Here is a 25197-nt window from a genome sequence, read left to right as displayed (position 1 = left end):
TTCGCTAGATGAGGGGATCGCTAGATGTGGGAAGAGACTAAGCTCTGTATACCATATTAGATTGGCGAAAGCGTTCCTACTCCCTCGTAAGGGAGCCGCGGCTGTTTATTTATTGGGGCAAAACCTTGCCGTGGAGTACAGGAAAAGGATTAGGAATCCTGCTATTACAAGGAGATAGAAAAGGATACAACAGGGAGAAGGAGAGAGATAGTTCAGATTACATGTATACTACTCAAACTCTTCTAACAAGGGGCTGCGGTCCGTGGATCATGTGCGCATCGATGAAGGCAGGGTCGGAGATGACCTCGCACCACTCCTTGCAGACGTGGCGAAAGTGCCGGAGGTCGCTCGCCGGGAAGCGAAGCAGGACGCTGGCCAGGACGTCTCGCGGGATAGCATCGTTGGAATCGCCGGCCATCGCCTGGTTTTGGACGAGAGTGCTTGGTTGATTCAGGATTGATTTACGTGAGAATACATATAGCCGGTGACCTTATGATTGTAGGAATTTGGTAAGCGATTTGTATCTCCTTGGGGAGGCCGCGTGGTTTCTAGTTTCTAGATAGATAGGTGCCGAACAAGGCAGAGATGACAGGTTGCACGTTCCAACAAGATCGATCGACTTGCGTGTCAACAAGATCTAATTTAAACTAGAGGCATAACTCCTAATTCTATCTCTAAAGTGCTTTTTTCCGGGAACTTAGAGCTTTATATCTTCTAATAACACTGTGCTTCCTAGTTTCGAAGATCCCACGTTAGATTCAGATCTCCAATTAAAATCGGGGTCACCTGATTTTAATCGGGTCAACAATTTCTCAAAACTTCCGCATTCAATTATTTTATACTATTGACTCACATCATGTTTTTTATTTTTTTAAGACCTCACAATTAATTAAGGCCTCACAATTAATTGAGGTGTCTAATTTAGAATTGAGTCACACAATTTTGATCAGGTCAGCAATTTCTCAAGGAGATCTCTCATTCAATTCTTTAAATTTCCTAGGTTCCCTAATTGTTGACTGGGTCAACGCTTTCTCAAGGAGCTCTCTTATTCAATTCTTTCATGCAATTAAGGTATTCAATTTTATATTTAATATGCGATTTTGACCGGGCCAACAATTTTTTAAATCAATCAACAACAACTGGCTTATAAAAACACATCAATTTCACGCACCCTCTCACCACCTAAAAAAGTGCCACCATGTGATACTACAACACCAATATAGTATATGCAACCATCGACTCAAAAAATTCCCCACATAAATATACGGTGGTTAGCTGATAACACAGAAGCAGACCACCAAAGGCTCATCAAATCATTGTATTATAAATAATAAATAAAACACCCTCCATCATCTCCTCCAGCCAAACTAAATATTCCATCAGTACCTAAATATAAGGTGTATTATTTTGTTGGAAGGTCAATTTTTTTAATTTTGACCAAGTTCAGAGCAAAAAATATCGACATCCACAATATTAAAAAAAGTATGAAGAATCATTTCATGATGAATCTAATTGTACTGATTTGATATTATGGATTTTGATATATTTCTCTACAAATTTGATCAAACCTAAAAGTTTTGACTTTTCAAAAAAGTAACACGCCTTATATTTTCAAACAAAGTGAGTAATTTTTTAAGAAACCAACGACACCAACGGCGCAGCAAAACACACACAGCCCTTCTAGTATATATAATAATCAAAGGGTATGGCTACGTCTTAGTTGACTGAGACTTAACTAAGTCTCAGTCAAGTGACATAGTATATAAAAAGAAAAAATAGAAATATTATTTTTGTACGAATCTCCGTGTAAGATCAAAGGAATAGAGCATCGACTGAGACTTAGCAAAATTGATATTCAAATAAGAGTGTTCGCTGAACTATCAGCCAAGAGACTGTTGTCTGCTGATCAGAAAACTTGGAGCTTCAGTAAGCCAGCTCTAGGTGACACACAGTTCTAGCACGCTTAGCACACATTTGCTGGGCACTCCATGCTTACCTTTTCCAGCACCAAGTGTGCATGGCATATGCCATTCCGTGGAAATTGTGACACTTGGGTGATACCGTTTTAGATTTTGTAATGAAAGGAAGAGTTATGAGTACATAAGGGAGTAGCTAGTAGATTTATCAAAGCTTTTACCCGCAAAAAAAACAAAGCTTTTGAACTCGGCAATTTTTGTTACTTGAGAAGAGTTCCTAAACCCAAAATTCAAAATGACAAGTTCCTCCATGCCCAAAAAGAAACCCTCCCTCGCAAAAAAAAAAAGAAACCCAACACCTATGATACCAACAAGTGGGCCTGACCCATGCAAAGCAACGGGTGCAAGGCCCAACACGAAGCAACCAGTGGACTGAGCCAGCCAGAGTTCAGTTGGAGGCCCAAAACCACCATGCATGGCATTGGCATATAGTACAACTATAGCTTTTAAACGTAGGTGGCGTGCTAAGTGCACTAAAAGACTTAGCAACTTATCTCCCCAATTTATATGTGCTTAGCTTTGAGCAACTATACTCATTCATGCAATTGTTGGTAGGCATTTTGTATAGATCGGCGCACTTGACATTGTTTTTTCTCGGAGTCACCAAAGTGGTCTCTCTTCTTCTTAATTGTTTTGCCACATCAATTATTTTTTGATAAAGTGGCATTTTAAGCACTTTTTTTTTCAAAAGGGAGAAGTACACCAAGGTCTCTGCATCACATGATCCACACAACCATTTATTAATGCGAACCGAGTATCCAAGTTCCAAATAAAGATCCGGAAAACTACAAGTAAAAAAACACCTACACACCAAGGAGCACTGGGAATGGCCTCAGAAATCATTTTAAACGTGCCAATGGTATTAAAGAATTATTTCTTGTTCAAAAACGAAAGGAACAGCAGTGGAAAAGACGAGATGCTAGCTCATGTGTTTTTATAGTGGTTGGAATGGGGTGCATGTACCTACTCCCGCTTCCGTTTGAAGTAGGAAAAGGACCCGACTGTAGCAAGAACAATGACCGGGCTGACCGAAGCCGAACGCCCGCGCTCTCTCTGTTCTCTACCTCCCGTAGGTACGTGCGTGCTGGAACTGCCCCAGCCGCAGCGTCGCATGGCTTGTCTATATGGTCCATTTGACCGCGGCGCCGTCAGCTAACCCCGGCCGCGCACGCTATATATAAGCCACACCCACCCAGTTCATCTCAGCCAGGCAACAGAATTAAGCATTCGACCAAGCCATCCATCGACCTCCTCGATCTGCATTGGCATCGGTACTCAACTTGCATTGCTCGATCGCGTCGACGTCTAGCTCGAGCAACCTTAGGTTAGCAAGCTTGCTAGGTTGACAAATCTTCTAGGGCTATAGTACACACACTTTGCACTACGTACTCACGTGTGGTGTGATCACATCGTCGTCGTCGACATGGTCGGAAGCAGCCCCATGCAGGCGGTGCTGGTGGCGCCGGGGGTGAAGGACAAGCAGGTGCTCCCCTACAACTGGGACGCGCTCAAGGAGAAGCACGCCGTCGCCGGCCTCATGCGCTCCATCGCCGGCGGCTCCGGCGTGCGCGGCGCCTTCTACGTCCTCGACCTCGCCAGGGTCATCAACCTGTACATGCGCTGGCACCGCGCGCTCCCCGACGTGCGGCCGTACTACGCCGTCGAGTGCAACCCGGAGCCGGCGCTGCTCGGCGCGCTGGCGGCCCTCGGCGCCGGGTTCGACTGCGCCAGCCGCCGGGAGATCGAGGCCGTGCTCGCGCTCGGGGTCGAGCCGGGGAGCATCGTGTACGCCAACCCGTGCAAGCCCGAGGCGCACATCGAGTACGCGGCGCGGGTGGGCGTCAACCTCACCACGTACGACTCCGAGGAGGAGGTGGCCAAGGTGAAGCGCTGCCACCCGAACTGCGAGCTCGTCCTCCGCATCAAGGGCCCCGACAACGGCGACGCCAAGGTCGACCTCGGCACCAAGTACGGCGCGCGCACCGACGAGGTGGTGCCGCTGCTCCGCGCCGCGCAGCGCGCGGGCCTCGGCGTGGCCGGCGTGTCCTTCCACATCGGCAGCGGCGGGACACGCACGGACGTGTACCGCGGGGCCATCGAGGCCGCGCGAGCGGCGTTCGACGCGGCGGCCGCCCTCGGCATGCCGCCCATGCGCGTGCTCGACGTCGGCGGCGGCTTCATGGCAGGAGGCACCGCGTTCGAAGAGGCGGCGGCGGTCATCCGCGACGCGTTGGCAGAGCACTTCGGCGACCTCCCGTGCGTGGAGGTCATCGGCGAGCCGGGACGGTACTTCGCCGAGAAGGCCTTCACGCTGGCGGCGCGCGTCATCGGGAAGCGCACGCGCGGCGAGGTGCGGGAGTACTGGATCGACGACGGACTCTACGGCTCCCTCAACTGCGTCCTCATGGACGACTACGTGCCGCGCCCGAGGCCGCTCGCCACCCCACGCGCCGGCGAGGAGGCGTACACGTCGACGGTGTTCGGGCCGACCTGCGACTCGCTCGACACGGTGGTCACCGGCTACCGGCTGCCGGAGATGAGCGTGGGGGACTGGCTCGTGTTCGACGACATGGGCGCCTACTCCATCGGCTCCGGCTCCCATTTCAACGGCTTCTCCATGTCCGACCTTACCACATTCTTGGCCTACTCTAGCTAGGTCAGAAACAACTAAAATATGGACAAGGCGCCACACATGTTTTTTTTCTTTTCCTTTTTTGGCGAATGAACGTGCCACACATGTTAATAAGTTTCATGTATTTTTGTAATTTATTCGTATAAAAAGAGTTCGCTTGTAATTAAGCTCGTGTCCCCTCCAAGCTTTAAGGGCTCACATTCGTTTGACAGCCGACGGATTACGGATAATATATAACTTCCCATAAAGGAGGAAATGGCATGATCTAAATAGAACTAACCAAGACCTAAAAACACTGACCGAGCTCAGCGTCACACACAAGTAGAGTATATTTATCTTTCCCTCCCATTCATCCGCAAGCCCATTAAAAGTTAAATTAAAGATAAAAAATAAACCGTCAACTTGTACATTATTAACCACCGACCAGGCTCATTTTCAATAATACAAAAATCCATCCTCTCACAATATGGCAAGTTGGCAACTGCACATAATATGTAACTTTGAATAATTAAGTTGGAAATGGCATGATTCGGATAAAACTAGCATCTAAGAGCTGGAGCAAGCTCATAGGCCAATAGGTCGTACATAAAACTAGCTAAGAACATCACAAAAGTGGAAAGAGCACATAATATATATAACTTCCCAAGTTAGCAAATGTTTAGTCGGCATGAAGCACGCTTGCGTTAAAGGTGTGGTTGTTAGGTTAGCTGATATGTTGGGTTGGGTCGAGTCTACCAGGGCCGACGAGTTTGGATTTAGGGAATAATTGTTGGTGTATAGTAGTCTAAACGATTACCTTCTCTATTAGTTTCAGTAGTATGGTTAGCAGGGCCATCCAGACCATGGCAGCGCAAACACCTTCTTTTCTTGCCTTCTTAATGTGGCTTTTCCTTCCCTTGGTCTACTTGATGTTGTAGGGGAGGTGGGGTAACTATTGATATCATATGTACCCTGCGCCACACTCTAAGTTTCACTTGCATGCCACCTTGCGGTAGATCACAACCGATCTGCCACGTGGGGTAAATGTGGCGACCAAACTCCCCATTGTTTTCTTGAAGAAAGGGATTGCTCCTCGGTTTCGTCATTGAAATCATCAACATAAACATCAGGCATCAACTAAGCATCAAAATAAAGTAAAGCTCGAAATAGCAAGGTGGAGGGAAACACCTACATACAAAACAACTTCCCATATGATGAAACTACATAGTTTTCAAACATACTAAAGAAGCATTTTGTTTCACAGGCGGCTGAAGTAATTGTACCGCCAGAGTTTTTCCACCGATGTGCTCCATCAGGTGTTTGTGACGCGTCGCTCCAGACATGCCTATCCTCTTGCACGATCAAACACCTCGATTGCCACATCTGTGTGTTTTGTCAATCCTTGCCGGAGAGCCACCACTACTGTTTCCTTTTGTAAATCAACAAAATCAAATGAATAGTAGAGTATAGGTCACGTGAGATTTCTCTCTAGATGCACACTTTGTTGCGTTTTCGACAAAGGGTGGATTTTATTTAATCAAAATGAAGTATCAAGCGGATACAAACACAATGAGCACACACTCGGCCTCTGCATAAGTAGGGTGCACACAACCAACACTTACGCACACACATAAAAAATACACCGACAAGAGCAAAGTCATACAAGACCAAAGCTATGCATGAGCGAGAAAAAAAAACCCCAAAAGCGATCAAAACAACGATCAACAAACTACTACACGATGAATGCTTTGTTGTGTATCTTCGAGATAACCCATATCACTGTGGCTAACCCAATAGCCATTGTTTCCTCTGTCCTGGATGGAGGCGTGCAAGCAATGTAACATATTGATTTAAGTTAGATGGAAGCATATGAATTTGAAAACCTCACTGGATAACACTTCAAATGAACTTTGCCAACGATATCCAAAGAAGAGGTGAGCAATTGATTCATCACGAGTGACGGTGTCCTGAACTAGGGGGTACTAACCTAGTAGGCCCATGCTCCTCGAATTGGGCTGATGGGCCCTCATTCTTCTCGAGGTGGACTACGGAAGCTGCATGACGGGGCGCAATCAGGACTGGATCCGTTGAAGACTTGTCGTATACTCCAAGACTTCTCCTACCGTCTCCACGCTAAGATACCAACCTTGTAACCCAAGATACCCTACCTAGCGTGTATATAAGTCAAAGGGTTTAGCCCGTAGAGGGGACATCAACGCAATATCATTCACCTAACCCTAGAGTTAGACCACATCTAAAGATCTCGAGGTAGATCAACTCTGTACTCGATACATCTATCTCAAATATAAACAAGAGTAGGGTTTTACCTCCATCGAGAGGGCCCGAACCTGGGTAAACATCGTCTCCTTGTTTCTGTTACCATATGTTCGAGATCCACAGCTCGGGACCCCCTACCCTGAGGTCTACCGGTTTTCACACCGACAACGAGCACAACAAATATATTTATTTTCACCCACCCACGATGCAAAAGTACGTCTCTGATTTAATACTATGTTTTAGCAGCAACCAAGAGAAAGCATCAAAGGGAAGATGAGAATACAATTGTTGATATAAGGATTTAACCATAAAACCTTTGGCAGGATTGGGAACCTATATGAAAACATCCCTATTTATAGAAAGTTAATCATTTTAGTTAAGACACCTCAGTGCAAGCATCTGCTCCAGATATCTGATACATCTTAAACGTATCGATGGTTTTTATAAGATTCATGATGTATTGTTATCAATTACATACACTATGAGCATATTTATTTATTAATTTTCATTGGACTAACATATTAATCAAGTGCCAAGTATTTGTTATTTTTTTAGTTTGCAGTTTTTGTAATTTAGAAAAATCCCGAGAAATCCAAGAAAAGAAGAACAAAAATAGTTCAGGAAGTTTCACACCAGAAGAGACCGGGGGCCAAAGTTTAGCACCTGAGGGCCTCCCAGGTTCCTAGGCGCTGGTGTAGATGCCCCTCGGCCCTAGGTGTCTACATGGGGCCTCTTTGGCATGTGGGACCCCATGGCTCACCTCCAGTGCCCAATGGTCCACATATACCCGCAAAACTTCACCCTAATTATGAGCATTTTTTGCCACTGCTACATCGCATTTCAGAGGTGATCTTCGTTCCCAGCTTTGATCCGGAACTCTGCCAGTGGGGGAAGCCGTCTCCATCATCATCAACAATATCCTCACACTCCAAGATGAGTTGTGAGTAGTCCTCCCCCTGGACTACAGGTTCATGACAGTTGCCAAAATTGTATTGTCTTCATCTTGATATTTTAAATGTTCAATACAATAGACATATAAGGTGCCCTACATGATTATTGTTTATCTGATGTATTCCTAGCGGTGATGTTTATCTTGTGATGAATTATTTCTTTATCTGTAGATTTGTGCATACCACTTTGTTTGATCTTTTTTTTTCTGGTTGCTTGTCTACTCGTATGTTTTAGGAGGACCCACTTGTGTATATCTTAAGATGATGTGTCGACTGAGTCTCTCAGAGGTGTTCATATGGATAGTTGTGGAGTGTATGTGCGTATATACGAGCCTGTGTCTGTATTTTGTCAATTTTTGTTTACTGTTCAAAAAAATCTTTCGATTCAACGATTTATCGCTACTCATGCGGTGACCGATAAGATTATGTCTTATCTTCGTTGTTTATCATCTGGGTCGATTTATCACTCTAACAAGCGATTTATCAGGAAATGCATTGATAAATCAGGCCTATTCCTAATATTATGTTTACAAAAACTATGTTTATTTGTGTTTTGTGGACCTTGCTATGCAATATGTACTATTTTCACATTTTGTTTGTCATTATACGAGGGTTCAAAGGGTAGGAATCAAGGAAACATTTCTGTCGAATATTATTTTGATGTTTAATATAGCATATTTTAGTGTCGGGAACCCGAGATTTGCAAAAAATGATCGATTAATAGGCGACCGATAAAATCGATTAACTGGCCGATTTCTGATTAATTTATAATCCCCAACAGACCGAGACACTAATGATAAACGATATCCTTAACATTAGTTTAACCTAGATTAGCCAAGATCTCGTAATTCAAGGATCAAACTAAATCCATACCATAATTTTCTGTAACAGCCCATGCATTTACCGGAAAAGAATTCTATGAGACCAGGTCTCACGCGAGACCCATCCTGATGAATGACACGTGGAATTCACAAATCACAAAGCATCCCCCACCCCCCACTTAAAATCAGGGGGAAGAGATTAGATGCTTTGTGATTTGTAAATGTCACGTGTCATCCATCAGGACGGGTCTCACCTGCTAACCGTGAGACCTGATCTCATATAATTTTTTTTCCATTTTACCCACAGGGAGAAGTCAAAATATTGCCCACTCACATGTTTTAGGAGGACCCACTTGTGAGTGACCAAACTCGTGCCGCCGCGATTTCGTCCGCCTCCCGCTTCCTGCATTCAACTCGAGGTTCAGATTCGTCCGCTTTTTTTATTTTGTTTCTGGTGAAAAAGCAAATCGCGCGATCGACACAGGAAGGGGAGAGGGGAAAACGGATTCCGTGCCCCAGCCAAGGGCGGCGTCGGCGTCGGCGTCGAATCGATCATGGGGCTTCCGGCGCCGGAGCGGATCATCTCCATGCAGCGGGAGCAGCGCCGCCGGCAAGCGCAAGCCCGTGGTAAGCCGCCGCCGCCGCTTCTCTCTGCCGAATGATATGCTGTATGCGCGTGTCCTGTGAGGCTCTCCCCCGCCCGAGAAGAGTATGCAATGTTTCTCCACGGCTGGCATGCCAGATTCTGTTCGTTTGGGCGTGAAGTCTTGCTTTGTTTTGGTGGATAGCAAGATTATCCTCTCGTTTCGTTGATTATACGGTACTACTAGCAACTTTTGGTTCCAAAATGCCCACCTGTTTCTTCTTAAAAGAAGAATAGTGTGGAGGAGATTGCTAGGAAAATAAAATACCAAGTCCGACGAACTAGATCTGTTTGGACAGCATCGACAAGATCTCTAGGGATATGTATGGTCAACTGAATGCTTCCCCTTTGGGGTTTCTTGCTCTCGAGTTCTTACTTGTTCAGTACACCTGCTTATTTTTTAGCAAATAAAATTCGGATCCTCGACAACAGCAAAATGAAATCTCTGAATTCATTTGTACTGTTGAGCATAATTAAGTTGGATGAGAGAAACAAATTGGATTTCTGCACGTGCCTCAGTTTGTTTGAGCTTGCTGTTTTTCTTATGTCAATGCGCGTGCTGTCTATGGGGGTATGACTATGTGTCGTGTGTTGCAGATGGATCGATCGCTTCAGTTCCTAAAACAAGGTCACCAGCCCTCCAACAAGATGGTAATTCTAAAGGTGGCAAAAGAATGAAATATCTGCCAGATCTTCCGGAGGTACGTGATAAGATGCTAATGACGGAAGACCTATATATGCTGCACATGAATTATCATTTATGAATAAAAAATATCTCGGGCTGAGTAAGGCTCTCTATCTAGCCTTTTCTTTTTTGTATGGCTAATTTATAAACATGAAACTTAAATTTGCTGCCTTGTAACATGATCAAAACATCCCTTTTCTTTGGGCATACTCTTCTCTTGTAGAAAAAGGTGAAAACTGCATAGACATTGGGGCATTCTATACAATCATTTGAATTTAGCTAAAACACATGATCATAGCCACAGATGAGTGAACATAGAGTCATGACATCTATCCATGTCTAGAGTAGCATAACTGGGAAAACGATCATTTTTCACGAAAGGGCATAAACGTGGGATACTTCTGGTACACTATTGAAGTACTTTGCTGTAAACAAGTCTCTACATGATTTTCCTTTTATATGTCAATTCTACTATAGGGCAATAGTTTCACTCATAGTAAATAAGTACGGACCGCTACAGTCCACTATCTTTGTTGTGTTAATTGGACTTTTAGCAGAGTAACTTCTATATCGTTTAAACAATGCACTTCATACACGTGGTTGCACAACGTGCAATGCAATACAAAGGTAGATAGGGCATTGGAATTGAAGTGTCTAATTATGTTTTCTTTGCCCGATTGAAATAACCATTTCCCTAAGTTCTATTTTTGTCCCCGCGTGTGTGCATGCAGGACATCTGGTGGCATATACATTCACTAATGCCAATGCGAGATGCTGCCCGAGCTGCCTGCGTTTCTCGTACCTTTATGTGTTCCTGGAGACTCCATACCAGCCTCACCTTCAGTAGAAAAACACTAGGCATGGATGATAGTGTGTGTGAAATGGATGGAAAAGCAAAAGATCTCACCGGCAAAGTTGACAAAATTTGGATAGAACACCCAGGCATTGGTGTGAAGAAAGTCAAAATTAAGTTCTATGATTACAGGACCAGGGCCTATTATCTTGATCGTTGGCTTCAGATTTCCGTCACACCTGGGATTGAAGAACTCACTGTTATTCCTTCTGTGAGCAAACAAAAGTTCAACTTCCCATGTTCACTTCTATCTGAAGGAGGTGAAAACTCGATTCGGTGTCTGAATCTTTACCAGTGTGTGTTCTGTCCTACAGTCAGACTTGGTTTGAGAAGTTTGACTCAACTTGAGCTGTTTGATGTCCGTATTACAGGAAATGAGTTAGCCTGCCTTCTAGACAATTCTGTTGCTTTGCAGCATTTGGCAGTCATGTATTGCAGTAAGATTATTAGACTGAAGATACCTTCCCTGCTGCAGCGACTCATCACCCTTGAGGTGTCTAACTGTAAGAGGCTGCAATCAATAGAGATCGAAGCTCAATGTCTCTCCAATTTTCGGTTTATCAGTGACCACCTAGCACATCTCTCGTTTGGAGAAGCATTACAGTTGAAGACCCTAGTCATGCAGTGTCGTGGTGCTCTCTGTTATGCTCGTGCCAATCTTCCATCCAGCTTGTCAAATCTTGAAACTCTTTCTATATGTTCACATTGTGAGGTATACTGCGAATTTTCTGGTGACTATAGACTACTAAAATTGTGTATCATGATATTACAACAGTAGCCATGCACTTGCATAATTTTAATCCAAGCTTTATGCAGATGGTCACTACACCAATGATTGGTAGCAAATTTTCATTCCTCAAGCACTTGACTGTTGTTCTTGCTGCGCCCCCAGCCTATGATTATTGTTCTCTCATATCATTTTTTGATGCTTCTCCTTCATTGGAGACATTCATCCTGAATGTAAGTCTCTTCGCCCTGTAAAGATATCTCCCTTTTCAGATCCCACCCTTCGAATATATCACTTAACTATACCGAAAAAGGCTTTCGCCCCGCTTTATAAATAAAGCAAACTGCCAGGAGCACATACAAGACTAGTTCAACACACACACACAAGTCGCACAAATAAGGTCCAGAGGTTCTGCTGAGGGCACAGCTCAACAAGCCCAAAAACGCAACACAACATAGAAAGACAGCTCAGCCAGGGCCAAGGCCGTAGCCGGAGCTGGATAGCAACACACGACTAATCAGGCTCAGGAGGAGGCGGCGGAGGGGGCGGCGACAGACGGATGGCCATCGAGCGGAGGTCGGCGATGAAGGCGGAGATGGCGTCCCGGTCCCGAGGGCGGCTAAGCGGCCGCCAGAGCTGCAAGTAACCAGACGGGCGTCAGTAGAGCGTCGGAGAGGGGAGCGCTGAATCACAAGTTTATTGCAAATGGTCCAAAGCGTCCACGCGAGAACCCCAATCTCAAGCCACCTAATGTGGCGAGATGGAAGCGGGGAGGCCTGTAGTTCGGCGAAGAGGTCGGGAAAGTTGGAGTGGCACTGTTAATTCCACATCACTTAACTATGGCGGAACTGTTAATTCATACATCTTCGCCTCTCATATTTAGGTGGTGTGGAACAGCATGCGGCATCCCTCCATTTTTACAGACCCTTCAGGTACGAGGCAGATGCCGGAGCACCGCCATGACAAGCTCAAGAGTGTGACTATTACTGGTTTCTCCTCTGCAAAGTGCTTGGTTGAGCTAACATGTCACATTCTTGAGAGTGCAAAGTCACTTGAGTATCTTACATTGGACACCACCGATGGAAATCGTGTCTTTATGTGTTCTGTCAACGGATCTGACAAATGCTATTGTAGCCCGATGGGCAGGGATGCCATCGTGGAAGCTCGTCGAGGGCTCTTGGCCATCAGGACGTACATCGAGGGAATTGTTCCTTCTAAAGTGAAGTTCACTCTTGTGGAGCCTTGCAGCCGGTGCCATGCTGTTGAGCTCTAGATGCAAGGGCTTGAGCTGAACGTGAAACCTATAGACTCACTTTTATGAAGGGCCTGATGAGGGCCAGGGATTCCTTTCTCAAATCTGGGTGTTTTCAAATGGGAAGTGAGACTTAAGTGTGGTATTGGGAGAACAACTGGTTAGTGTGTGACGCGCTATGAGCGTGATTACTCTATTTAGTTTGATATCGTCTGTTGTAAACATGTTCCGGATGTGACTGTTTTAGGATTGGTTTCCTTGAATCCCATCTCGTAGCTTGTCACATCTTTTTGAACTGAATATTTTTGTTTTTTTGTTACGGCGAGTACTCTTAACTCTTTTTGTTCTCTTTATTATGCCCTTCACCATTTTGAACTGTTATGCCATTCGCTGGTGCTGACGCTCCGCAGCTCACCGTTGCAATATCTTGCCTTGTCGATTACAACAAAATCGACTGGTTCCATAAAAGTCGTCTTGCTGCTGAGCCAACGCAGCTCGCGATGCTGCCTGTTCCAGCCCGCCTTTTACCGGTTGTAGCAATTCATTCAGCTCGCAATGCTGCCTGTTGCAGCTCGCCGTGTTACCGGTTGTAACAATTCATTTGAAGGCGTGAAGCGGATTGTAGCAAGAATGGCGATGCCGCAGATTGAGTGTCCCGAAACACCCGTCCCCCGCGTCGCCTCCATGGCAGCATGGGCAGATCCAGATCGAGCGCCGCCTCCCTACCTTCCCTCGCCACCGTCGGGCTATGCCCGGCCGGCGGCGGACAGCAGCGATAGGATCTCGTGGTGGCGGAGGCTCACCTCCTTGTGGCGCGGCACTGCGGCTATGGGGTGTGGCGACCACAAGGTTGCATCTCTGGCGGGTGGCGGCCGTGGAGACGTCGTCGGTAGGCTCCAGGGCTGGGGGCCTGCAGATCCTTCCCAGTGAATAGGGGCGAGGGTGGTGGCCCGTTTCCCTGTTTGCCTTCTAGTCGTTCTTCTTCGATCTAGTTCATGCTGGTGGTCATGGTGCTGCGTCAAGGGGCGCCAGGTCCGGTTGCTCTTTGGCTGGATCCGGTTCGTCCGCGTCTGCCGGAGGGTTGGTCATCCTGGTGCCTCAGCTACGACAGCTAGGGGGAAGTGTGTTGTGGTGGACCTTGTGTGGCGATGGCGTCGTGGCTATGCAGGGATGTGCGGGTCAGCAGAAGTTCAGGCCGGTTTCTGCCGGCTGCGCGAGGGTGTTCATCGGGTCTGCTCTGAGCACAAGCTTTGCCCGGCTATGGCTGGCCGGCGGTGGCGGCGCCTTTAGGCGTCATTCCCCTTCTTCAAGGCACTATCGTTGAGTTCTTCGACCCACTCCATCCTCGGATCTTATTCTTCAGGCGAAAGCCTAGACCCATTTGAGTCGGGCAACGACGTCGTCTCAACGGTGTTTCCCTCTTTAGGGCACTGCTTTGAAGACCGGTGATTCTTCCCTGCCCTTTCAATTGGGCTGGACGTGCACGGCTCACAGTTGGCAGGTGCCCAACCGGTGATGCGAGTGGTTGGCGTTGCGATGCGTGTGGAGACGACGATGATGGAGTGTGGAGCTGGGTCATGGCTTGTCCTTCTAATAACGACGACCCGGTTGACCAACGAGTGTGTCTATGCTAGTTTCTTACTGTGATAGAGAAGTCGGAGCTGCGTGCAGCGGGGCCCCTGCGACAAGGATGACTCCATGAGGGTGGTTTGAGTAGACAATGCTCTTCGGAGGTTGTGCTGGGCTAGGTCAGTGCGAGGCGTGCAACTTTCTCCAGTGAAGCGCATCAGCAAAATCGGAGCTGCCGGTCCTCGACGTCTGCGGTCGATTGTTTGGCTATGGTTGACAAGGTCGTCGTGTGTCGTTCTTTCGAAGGGGTCTTGACGGGTCGTCTGCGGCAAAGTCGAAGTCGCTTGCTCGGGGAGAGGTGATGACGATAACAATGCATGCAGACTCAACGGTGCCCTCTTCTCGACGGTGTGTGTGGTCTTGTTGGTTCCAGGTTAGCCGGGCGTGTTGTAATGGTTTTTGTCCGGGTTTCCGTTAATTAACCTGACAACACTATCCTTTTTTAATGAATCGGACCCTAAGGAACCGCATTTAAGAAAAGATGCCAGTTTCGGTCGGTCGGCCGAAACAAATTATTAACCTTTTGTTGTCACACAACATGTGGTAAAAAATATTAACCTTTTGTTATAAAACCTAGTTTAGCCATAATACAGCGATCAAACTAAATCCATATCTCAATTTTCAGTGACAGCCCATGTGTTTTACCCATAGGGAGAAGCCAAACTATTGCCTGCTCACATGTTTTGGGAGGACCCACTTGTGCAGCGGCCAAAAGCCTCGCGTAGTCGCGTTCCTCCTGGACTTTTGGGCGCCGGCGCGATTTCATCCACCTCGCGCTTTCTGGATTCAAACTCGAGGTTTAGATTCGGGCTCTTCTTTTTCCGGTGAAAAACAAATCGCGCCATCGACACAGGCGGCGGGGGAGAGAGGGAAACGGATTTCGTGCCTCGGCCAAGGGCGGCATCGTCGGCGTCGAATCGCCCATGGGGCTTCCGGCGCTGCAGCGGATCATCTCCATGCAGCGGGAGCGGCGCCGCCGGCAAACGCGAGCCCATGGTAAGCCGCCGCCGCCGCCTCTCTCTCAGCTCCCTCGCCCCCCTCCGCCGATATTCTGTACATGCGTGCCCTCGTATGCTGTCCCCCTTCCGAGAAGGGGATAGTCTTATTCGATATTGCTCCACGGCTGGCATGCCAGATCCCGTTCGCGTTTGGGCGTGAATTCTTGCTTTGGTGGATAGCAAGATTATTCTCTCCTTTTGCTCGTATACCTGTTTACTTTCGAACAAATAATATTTGAGCTCTCACCAGCAATAAATTAAAGGATATTACTGAGATTGTTAGTACTCCCTCCATTCCTTTATACAAGGTCACAAAGTCAAATTACAGGTATCTAGATAAAAATTTAATGACTACTTTGCAAGCCAACTTTTCTTTTTGTTAACTGGGATCATTAATACGTCTGCATGCATGCAAGGAAAGAATGAGAAGGAAGTAGCACGGTGCCATTATGACTACATGCATGCAAGTATTAAATAAGTTGCTAGTACGAGAAAATATCATTAAAGCCTCGGTTACTGTTAGTGGCCTTGTATAGATGCAAAATGTATTTTTTATAGTGGCCTTGTATAAGGGAATGAAGGGAGTATTTGTTGACCAAAATTGAATGGGAGAAACATAGTGGATTTCACCGTGTGCCTCCGTGTGTTTGAGTTTGCTGGTTTCTTCTGTCAATACGCAGGCTGTCTATGACTATGCATCGTGTGTTGCAGGTGGATCGATCGCTTCGGTGTCTAAAAGAAAGTCACCAGCCCTCCAGCAAGATGGTAGTTCTGAAGGTGGCAAAAGAATGAAATATCTGCCGATTCTTCCGGAGGTATGTGATAAGATGCTGATGACAGAAGAACTGTGCTGCAAGTAAATTATCTATGTTGAACCTTTTGATTTTTTTTGTACGTTTAATTTATAGTGATGAAGATGACATGTTCTATTTCTCTCTCCGCATGTTTATGTTTTATTTCTAATTTATAGTGATCATTTGCTTATGTTCTATTTCTCTCTCCGCATGTGTGCATGGCATGTAGGACATCTGGTGGCATATACATTCACTAATGCCGATGCGAGGTGCTGCTCGAGCTGCCTGCGTTTAGCATACCTTTATGCATTCCTGGAGACGCCGTACCAGCCTCACCTTCAGTAAAAAGACACTAGGCATGGATGAAGATGTGTGTGAAAAGGATGGTAAATCAAGAGATCTCACCTACAAAGTTGACAGAATTTGGATAGAACACCCAGGCATTGGTGTGAAGGAAGTCAGAATTGAGTTCTATGATAACAAGACCAGGGCATGTTTTCTTGATCGCTGGCTTCAGATTGCCGTCACACCTGGGATTGAAGAACTCACTGTTATTCCTTCTATGGGCCATAAAAGGTACAACTTCCCATGGTCACTTTTATCTGAAGGAAGTGGAAACTCGATTCGGTGTCTGTTCCTTTCCAGGTGTGTGTTCTGTCCAACAGTCGGACTTGGCTTGAGAAGTTTGACTCAAATTAGGCTGTGTTATGTCCATATTACAGGAAATGAGCTAGCCTGCCTTCTAGCCAATTCTTTTGCTTTGCAGCAGTTGGGACTCAGCCATTGCAGCAAGATAATTAGACTGAAGATACCTTCCCTGCTGCAGCGGCTCATCACCCTTGAAGTGTCTGCATGTAAGAGGCTGCAGACAATAGAGATTGAAGCTCAATGTTTATCCAAATTTTGGTTTACTGGTGAGTGGCTAGTACAACTCTCGTTTGGAGAAGCATTGCAATTGAAGACCCTAGACATGCACTGTCATGGTGCTGTCTGTGAGGCTCGTGCCAATCTTCCGTCCACCTTTCCAAATCTTGAAACACTTTCTGTATTTTCATATTTTGAGGTATACTACGAACTTTCTGGTGACAATGGACTACTGAAATGGGTATTATGATATTACAGTAGCCATGCACTTGCATTTTTAATCTGAGTTATTTATGCAGATGGTCAATACACCGATGGTCGGTAGCAAATTTCCATTCCTCAAGCACTTGACTGTTAAACTTGCTGCAGCCCCAGCCTATGATTATTGTTCTCTTATATCGTTTTTTGATGCTTCTCCTTCCTTGGAGACGTTCTTCTTGAATGTAAGTTTGTTCACCCTGCAAAGATATCTTCCTTTCCAGATCCTGCCCTTAAAATAGATCACGTAACTATGGTGGAACCTTCAATTCATATGTCTTTGCTTTACATCTTTAGGGGTTCCAGGCAAGCATGCAACATCCATCCATTTTGGCAGATCCTTCAGGTCGGAGGCGGATGCCGAAGCAGTGCCATGACAAGCTCAGGAATGTGACTATTGCTGGTTTCTCCTCTGCAAAGAGCTTGGTTGAGCTAACATGTCATATTCTTGAGAGTTCAGAGTCACTTGAGTGTCTTACATTGGACGCCACAGAAGGATATGATTACCTTAGGTGTTCTGTCAATAGATCTGGCAAATGCTTCTGCATGCGCAGGGATGCCATCTTGGAGGCTCGTCGTGGGCTCTTGGCTATCAAGACATACATCGAGGGAATTGTTCCACCGAAAGTGAAGTTCACTGTTGTGGAGCCTTGCAGCCAGTGCCATGTTGTTGAGCTTTAGATGACAGGTTATCCGACAATATACTCATACAGTGTCCTAGTATATGTTAATTTCTATGTTAAACGCTTTAGGTGAAGGTGAAACCGATAGACTCCCACTTTTTGAAGGGCTTGATGAGGGTCAAGGATTGCTTTCTCGAATCTGCTGGGTGTTTTCAAATATGAAGTGAGACACAAGTGCTGTTTTGGGAGAAAAACTAGTATGAGCATGATTACTCTGTTTAGTTTGATATCGTCTGTTGTAAACATGGTATGGTTGTGACTGTTCTAGGATTGCTTTCCTTGAATCCCTTCTCATAGCTTGTCACATTTTTTATTTTTTACTGCATATTTTTTTGTTACAGTGGCCAGTGGGTACTCTTAAGTCTTGTTGTTCTCTTATTATGCACATTATGTTGGTGCCACTGTTGTTCTCAAGTCTGTTTGGCTGTGTAGAAACAATATTAGTTCCAAGTTCACAGTCTTGTGATGATATCTTACTCATGTATCAGTTGGCCACGATGGAAGGTTGATGCTTGATTCGTAGACCTACATGGCATTTTTGTCTTTGTGCATATGTAGTAAAAGACATTTGTACATGTATCCTCTCTGGTAACATAGAGAAATTACACTACCTGCCTCTCTGCCTTACCAAAATATGCATCTTGTGTTCAAAGCTATGAAACATACATGGTGTGTGCCACAACGTCATGCACATAGGCTACAAGTCGCATGCTTTTAGAATAAAATTTTTGAAACTGCACACTAAACAAAGATAGAAGGGGCGTATGTCGTTATAGGCCGATGAACGCGCGCGATGATACTGAACAAAACAGGACTGGCCGCTGATAGACATAAATTTCACGGCGATTAAGACACCCGAAAACTGATTGACATGAAAATCTCACTGCAACTTTGTATATATCTTCGCATATCATCTCTCTCTCCAATGGATTAACATGTGCAAAATTAAAACTAAAAGTTACAAGATCAATACACAAGTCACAGACCCTCGTCATCATCTCGTGCTTACTGTCTACTTACATCACCATCGCCAAAACAGAAGCTTAATTTCACTCGCCATTGAAACCACCAAGGTGATCCCAACTTTCCACTTAAACTTTACCGATCCATAACCTGATGCAGAGGTACAGTAGGGTGGTACAAACTAACATCAGAAGGGGGAGCGAAGGCAAGAATCCGATAGGCGCTCCCATGCATACCCGACGGCGGCCTCCTCCTTCCCCATGTCGTCGAGGTCGTTGTGCTTCGGCGCGGATGCGCTTCTGGGTGTTGCAGGCGCGGCGCAGGCGGCCAAGCTGCGAATCGGGGGAGGCGGTGCCGAGGATTAATACCGGCTTGAACTGGTTCATCCCGGCGTTGGCGAACAAGATCGCGGGGTCGTAGACGGGCACCTCGAGGCTCGACGGCCATGGCGTGTGCGACTGCGACTGCGACTTGGACTCGAAGTAGTTGATGAAATCCTCCTGGACCCGGGCGGCTGTCCAAACCGGCGGCACCTCCATCGGAGGGCTGGCGGTGGCGGCGACGGCGACCGTAGATGCTCGGAAGGAGGAGAGGTGGATGGCGGCGGTAGGCAAAACCCTAGGTTTTCTTTTTCTTTTTTGACCCTATATAAAAATAACTAGTAGTGGTTGAAAACGGAAGCCGAGGAAACGCATACGGTTTCGGATTCTGGAGACGGCGGGACGTACGCATCTTCTTCATTTTTTCTTCTTGGTGAAAACTGTGAGCCAGCAAGAGAAGCAGGGCAGAGAGAGGGGAGAAGAAAGCAGATTCATGGGGCTCATGTCCACGCAGCGGGATCGACGTCGCCATCGCCGGCGAATTCAACACCACGGTGCAGTAGCCCGCCCGCGCCCCTCCGCTTCTGCCCTACCACCTACGTCCATTTTATTTGGGCGTCAAACTACTTTGTGGTTAGCAAAAACGGAAAAATCTTTTTCATGGAGATTTCTGAAGATAAATATGACGCTCAGTGGCCAAATAGTCGAATACTGTTGTACTGCTACTTTGTTCTGGAGGCCGATCCCCGGCCTGTTAAGCTGGTGTGTAGTCGATTATGGATTAGCGTGCCATGCTCTGTCTATTCGAGACAAGTCGCGGTTATGGACTTCTCACTCGATCGAGTGTCTAATGGAGAGTCACCACCCATCCTGCCATGTCTTGCACAGGCCAAGATCTCTGTAGAAATGTCCAACAATACAATATAAGTAGTAACAAAACGTAGATCTTATCTCTCGTTTGTTTAAGGACCAAGCCGAAAGATATCTTGCTAATGTAAATGATAAATTTCGCAACTGATGAATCACTGGGATCCTCTCCGACTCCGTAACCTGGTGTTATACGCACATAACAAGTATACAGAGTCAGAATAGCAGAACTAGGAAAGGAATCAATTTCCACCAAGTGCCACTGTCTGCTACGCTGTTGAAGTACTCGCCATAAACAGGTTTCTGCAAGTTTTTTTTGCATGTCACTTCGACAAGGGAACGATAGTATTTATACTCATAAGTGCATATAGGTTTCACTTTTTTTTTGCGGGAAAAACACTTGCATTACTCAATTATACAGTTCTTACAATCCTCTTGGACAATCGACACTACCTCATCCGGGCCTGACCCAACCCACGTAATTGTCCGACCCTCGGCTCTAGCAAAACTAGCTAGTTTATCGCTTGCCTTATTCTGACACCGAGGGACAAAAGTAATACAAGAAATCCGAAGACTAAGTAAGTACTTTATTTTTGCCACCAGAGAAGCATAGATCGACCGGTCCGTCTCCACTCCTGTGATCATAGCCACTGCAGTACTTGAGTCCATCTCGACTTCTATCGGAAGGTCCGACCTTTGGGTCGCAAAAGATAATCCTTCCATACATGCGCATAGCTCCGATTCCAATGCATCCCTGCAAGAGAACAGGGATCTGCAGGCTGAAAAAATTATACTGCCTGCACTATCACGTAAGATCATCCCAGTACCTGCTCCATCGACCAACGAGAAAGCACCATCAGTATTCAGCTTAACCCATCCAGGGCGCGGCGGGATCCAGGCTGACTCCTGTACAGGAGCCTTTCCTTTAAGATTAACTAGGTCATAAGAAATACTTAGTTTTCCTTTTACTGGATCACACTGGGCATTAGTTCTAACGCCAATTAACTCGTCCAAATACCTCTGAAGAAAGCTGACGGATACTGCCAACGGTGGAGCAGGCTTCGCATGTGTTACCTCATTACGAACGAACCAACTCCTCCAAAAAATCAACAGCAACATGCATCTCTGAACCTCATCCAGCGGGGCTAAAACATGAAGAATCCATTCCTTCCCAACGTTCTGTATAGACTCCAGTGCAGGGATGCGCCAACTCGCGGCCATTGAAACATATAGATCATGTCCAAACTGACAACGAATAAAAGGATGGAAGTTGTCCTCCTCCTCCATGCCGCATACAGGACATGTACCGTGAAACTCCAAACCAATTTTATGCTTATTCTTCCACGTCGGTAAAGAATCAACCGCCAATCTCCAAGCAAAGTTACGCACTGTAGGGGGTACCTTTGTAACACCCCGGACACATCCGCTGGTGGTTGTTACTCCTGGCGGGATCTAGACTGGCCCCACAGATTAATACTAGTCTTTTCTGCGCACTTTGTCCTCACTCGTGCGCACCCGGGAGCAACTTCCTGGTCGGTTACCCATCCTGACACTACTCCAAGCTGAGCACGCTTAACTTTGGAGTTCTGTCTGAATGGGCTCCCGGAAAAGAAGGAATTCCTTATTGATATGAGTAGTCTATCATCCCTAATAAGCCAGGCTATCACATACACCCCCACTCAGAGGAACCGACGTCCTCGTCAGGCCACAGGAACGTTCCCTCTTGGCACATTCGTCTGTGCATCCAGTCCGGTACATGTGCCATGCCGGGTGCCACGACGGGTCACAAACGTCATGAACAACATGACCGTGCACCTTTCCGCAACCATCCGTGTAACCGTGAGGCTCGGCTCTGATACCAAATTGTAACACCCCGGACACACCCGCCGGTGGTTGTTACTCCTGGCGGGATCTAGACTGGCCCCACAGATTAATACTAGTCTTTTCTGCGCACTTTGTCCTCACTCGTGCGCACCCGGGAGCAACTTCCCGGTCGGTCACCCATCCTGACACTACTCCAAGCTGAGCACGCTTAACTTTGGAGTTCTGTCTGAATGGGCTCCCGGAAAAGAAGGAATTCCTTATTGATATGAGTAGTCTATCATCCCTAATAAGCCAGGCTATCACAACCTTGCACTTCCAAATGAATTGCCAGCATTGTCTACTACCGTCCGGTGATGAACTGGACGTCTCTGCCCTATCTCTGTTAGCTTCATCAAAGGCCAAAGAATAAGCTGATTTGACCGTGAAAATTCCGTGGTTTCCAGGGCCCCATGAAATCACGTCCTCTCCGAGCCTGGGCGACGCCCTTATCTTTAAGATTTCTTCCACATCAGCTGGAACAAAATACCGTCGCAGTATCTCCAAATTCCAAGAACCATTGTCATTAAGCAAGCCGGACACAAACCGGATGCGACATCGGCCCTGTTGCGACACTGGTTTGTAAGAGTACGGTCTTGGGATCCAATTGTCTCTCCACACCCTTATACTGTGCCCATTACCAACCCTCCAAATTAATCCTTTCTTCAGAAGATCCAGCCCATGACTTATTGCTTGCCACGAAGACGAAGCATTACCTGAGAAAACCGTGTCCTCAAGGTTGCCATGGGGGTAATATCTAGCCTTTAGAACCTGGGCACACAAGCTGTCCGGTCTAGTCAATAAACGCCATGCCTGACGGGCTAGCAATGCCTGATTGAACATACGGAAATCACGAAAGCCGACACCGCCTTTGTTTTTAGGCTGTAGCAAGTAGTCCCACCCTCTTCAGTGGACCTTTCTTTTTCCTTTGCTAGAGCCCCAATAGAAATTCCTCACCATCCTAGTGAGATCATCACATACAGAGTACGGTAATTTGAATACGCCCATAATATATGTTGGCAATGCTTGTGCAACAGATTTGATCAACACTTCTCTTCCTGGTTGTGCGAGGAGACCGTCACCCCATTGAACCAAGCGTTTGGTGAGACTGGTTTGAAGGTTTTGAAAACGCCCCTTGGACATGTGACCCTCTGGGGTTGGGAGACCCAAATACTTTTCCTCAAACATTGTACTGGTCACTCCCAAAACATCCCTAACTTGCTCCTGTACCAGAACCGGGCAAGATTGACCAAAAAATATCGAACACTTACTAAAATTAAGGCTCTGTCCCGTGGCCCTACCATATAGGTTTCACTTGTACAAGGTTTCCAACTAGAGTACATAAGTACTGAGAATACGTAAGTTTTTTTATGTAGTAAAAATCTACATAAATTCCAATGCCCTGTCTATCTATATATTGCATTGCACTTTATGCCATCACTTTGCAAGCACCTGGAGGCTGGGGTAAAATGTTACTCCTAAATCCCCCACAAAAAAAATGTTACTCCTAAAGGAAGGTTTACTGTTGTGGAGCCCTGAAGCCAGTGCCATCTGCCATGTCGTTTGAGCTCTAGATGGCTTGTTATCATAAATTATCAGATGTTCTATGTGTAATTTCAAGTTAAGGACTCCTTTTATTCAAAGGAATTTCATAGGGCTTCTAAAGAATTAGAATCTGTTGGATTTTTTCTACATTGGTCATTTGATTCATAGGATTGGACACTATAGGATTCTTTCCTAAGGAATTGTTTGTACTACATTGCATAGGAAATCTAGCATCCACTCTCACTACCAGAAAAACTGGGGTTGCCGACGGCCAAATATATGCCGACGGCCCCCGTCGGCATCGCCGGACATATGCCGACGGCCAAGGATAGGCCGTAGGCATAGAAAAGCCGTCGGCATACATCCATCTATGCCGACGGGGCCGTCAGCATAGACGAGGCCGTCGGGACCGCCCGAGATACGCCTACGGGGCCCGTCGGCATAGGTCAGGCCGTCGGCATAGCACGGGTCCACCTGCCCGGTCAGCGCTGACCATTTGACGACGTTGAACCTACGCCGGCGGGTGGTAACGGCGGCCGTCGGCATATCTGTGGCAGAGGTATGCCTACGGCATAGCCGTCGGCATAGGCCCCTCTGCCACGTCAACGATCCGTGTGCCACGTCACGTAATCGATCCGTGTGTGCGTAGGTATGCCGACGGCCTTGCCGTCGGCATATGTTTACTTTACTTAATTTTTAAATTTATCTATGGCAGAGGTATGCCGACGGCTGTCATATGTTTACTTTACTTAATTTTTAAATTTATCTATGGCAGAGGTATGCCTACGGCACAGCCGTCGGCATAGGCCCCTTCGCCACGTCATCGATCGTTGTGCCGCGCCACGTCACCGATCCATGGGACAACCTCCGTGTGTGCACATATATGCTGACGGCCTTACGTGGGCATTACTTTATTTTTTTATTTTACTTTGTTTTGTTATTTTTACTTTATTTTAGTTTTTGCTTTTGCATAAGATAATTATGCCTTATCTAAAAAAACAAACCCGATGGTATATCGATTGCCCCCCGTTACGAACGTCGCTATCGCCGTGTCACGGAGGGGGGAAACGATCGACACGGAAGGAATTATGGTTGGTGGGGGGGGGTTCGGGGTGTAGCTATGTCACCGAAACATCGCACGGGTCCCGATGCATATGTGAAAGTGTTCATGCATGCGTGGACGCCCGTCTTGGGGCTCCGGGGTGTGCCCCCCTCACGGACGGCGCCGCCGCCGGCACCTGGAGGGGGGAAACGGACGCGTGGGGTCTACACGGAGGGGATCTTGCTGTGGGTCTGGACCGGATGTTGCTACAAAATGTTCCTATGGGCTGACCTAACACAACCGGGTAGGGAGGTCCACTGGTCAAAGCCCGTCCGTGCAAAGTCAAAGGGCTAGATCCCGTGGTCAAACGCTACAGGGTTAGGCGGGACAGGGGCATTGGGGGGGTAGCAATGCCACCGGAGCGTCGCACCGGGCCCTCATACATGCGGGGTGGTGTGGTGGCATGTCCGAAGAGGCGGGACGCGTCTCCGGGGCGTGGCCCCCCCTCACGGACGGCGATGACACGGTAGTAGATGTTCTGCGGTAACGATGCGGCGTCAATATTACTAAATACTCGGA

General features: G+C 46.8%; 3 protein-coding genes across 3 annotated transcripts; all 3 read left to right on the top strand.

Annotated features, from left to right (window-relative positions):
- Window positions 1-3200: 3200 nt before the first annotated feature.
- On the top strand, window positions 3201-4776 carry LOC125556401 (ornithine decarboxylase-like). Its single transcript, XM_048719144.1, has one exon. The coding sequence runs from the start codon at window positions 3400-3402 to the stop codon at window positions 4630-4632; it is 1233 nt and encodes a 410-aa protein (XP_048575101.1). The 5' UTR covers window positions 3201-3399; the 3' UTR covers window positions 4633-4776.
- Window positions 4777-9867: 5091 nt separating this feature from the next.
- Window positions 9868-12816, top strand: LOC125507206. Its single transcript, XM_048671860.1, has 4 exons — window positions 9868-9979; window positions 10695-11569; window positions 11623-11776; window positions 12427-12816. The coding sequence occupies exons 1-4, from the start codon at window positions 9953-9955 to the stop codon at window positions 12814-12816; spliced, it is 1446 nt and encodes a 481-aa protein (XP_048527817.1). The 5' UTR covers window positions 9868-9952.
- A 2531-nt stretch (window positions 12817-15347) lies between these two features.
- LOC125507205 lies at window positions 15348-18116 on the top strand. Its single transcript, XM_048671859.1, has 4 exons — window positions 15348-15420; window positions 16939-17279; window positions 17380-17523; window positions 17636-18116. Exons 1-4 carry the CDS (start codon window positions 15348-15350, stop codon window positions 18017-18019), a joined length of 942 nt encoding a protein of 313 aa, XP_048527816.1. The 3' UTR covers window positions 18020-18116.
- The last annotated feature ends 7081 nt before the right edge of the window (window positions 18117-25197 follow it).

This window comes from Triticum urartu, chromosome 5 (assembly GCF_003073215.2).
Source record: "Triticum urartu cultivar G1812 chromosome 5, Tu2.1, whole genome shotgun sequence".
NCBI classification, from domain to species: Eukaryota; Viridiplantae; Streptophyta; class Magnoliopsida; order Poales; family Poaceae; genus Triticum; species Triticum urartu.
Note: the sequence above shows the minus strand (reverse complement) of the source record. Positions and strands in the feature narration are given on the sequence as shown.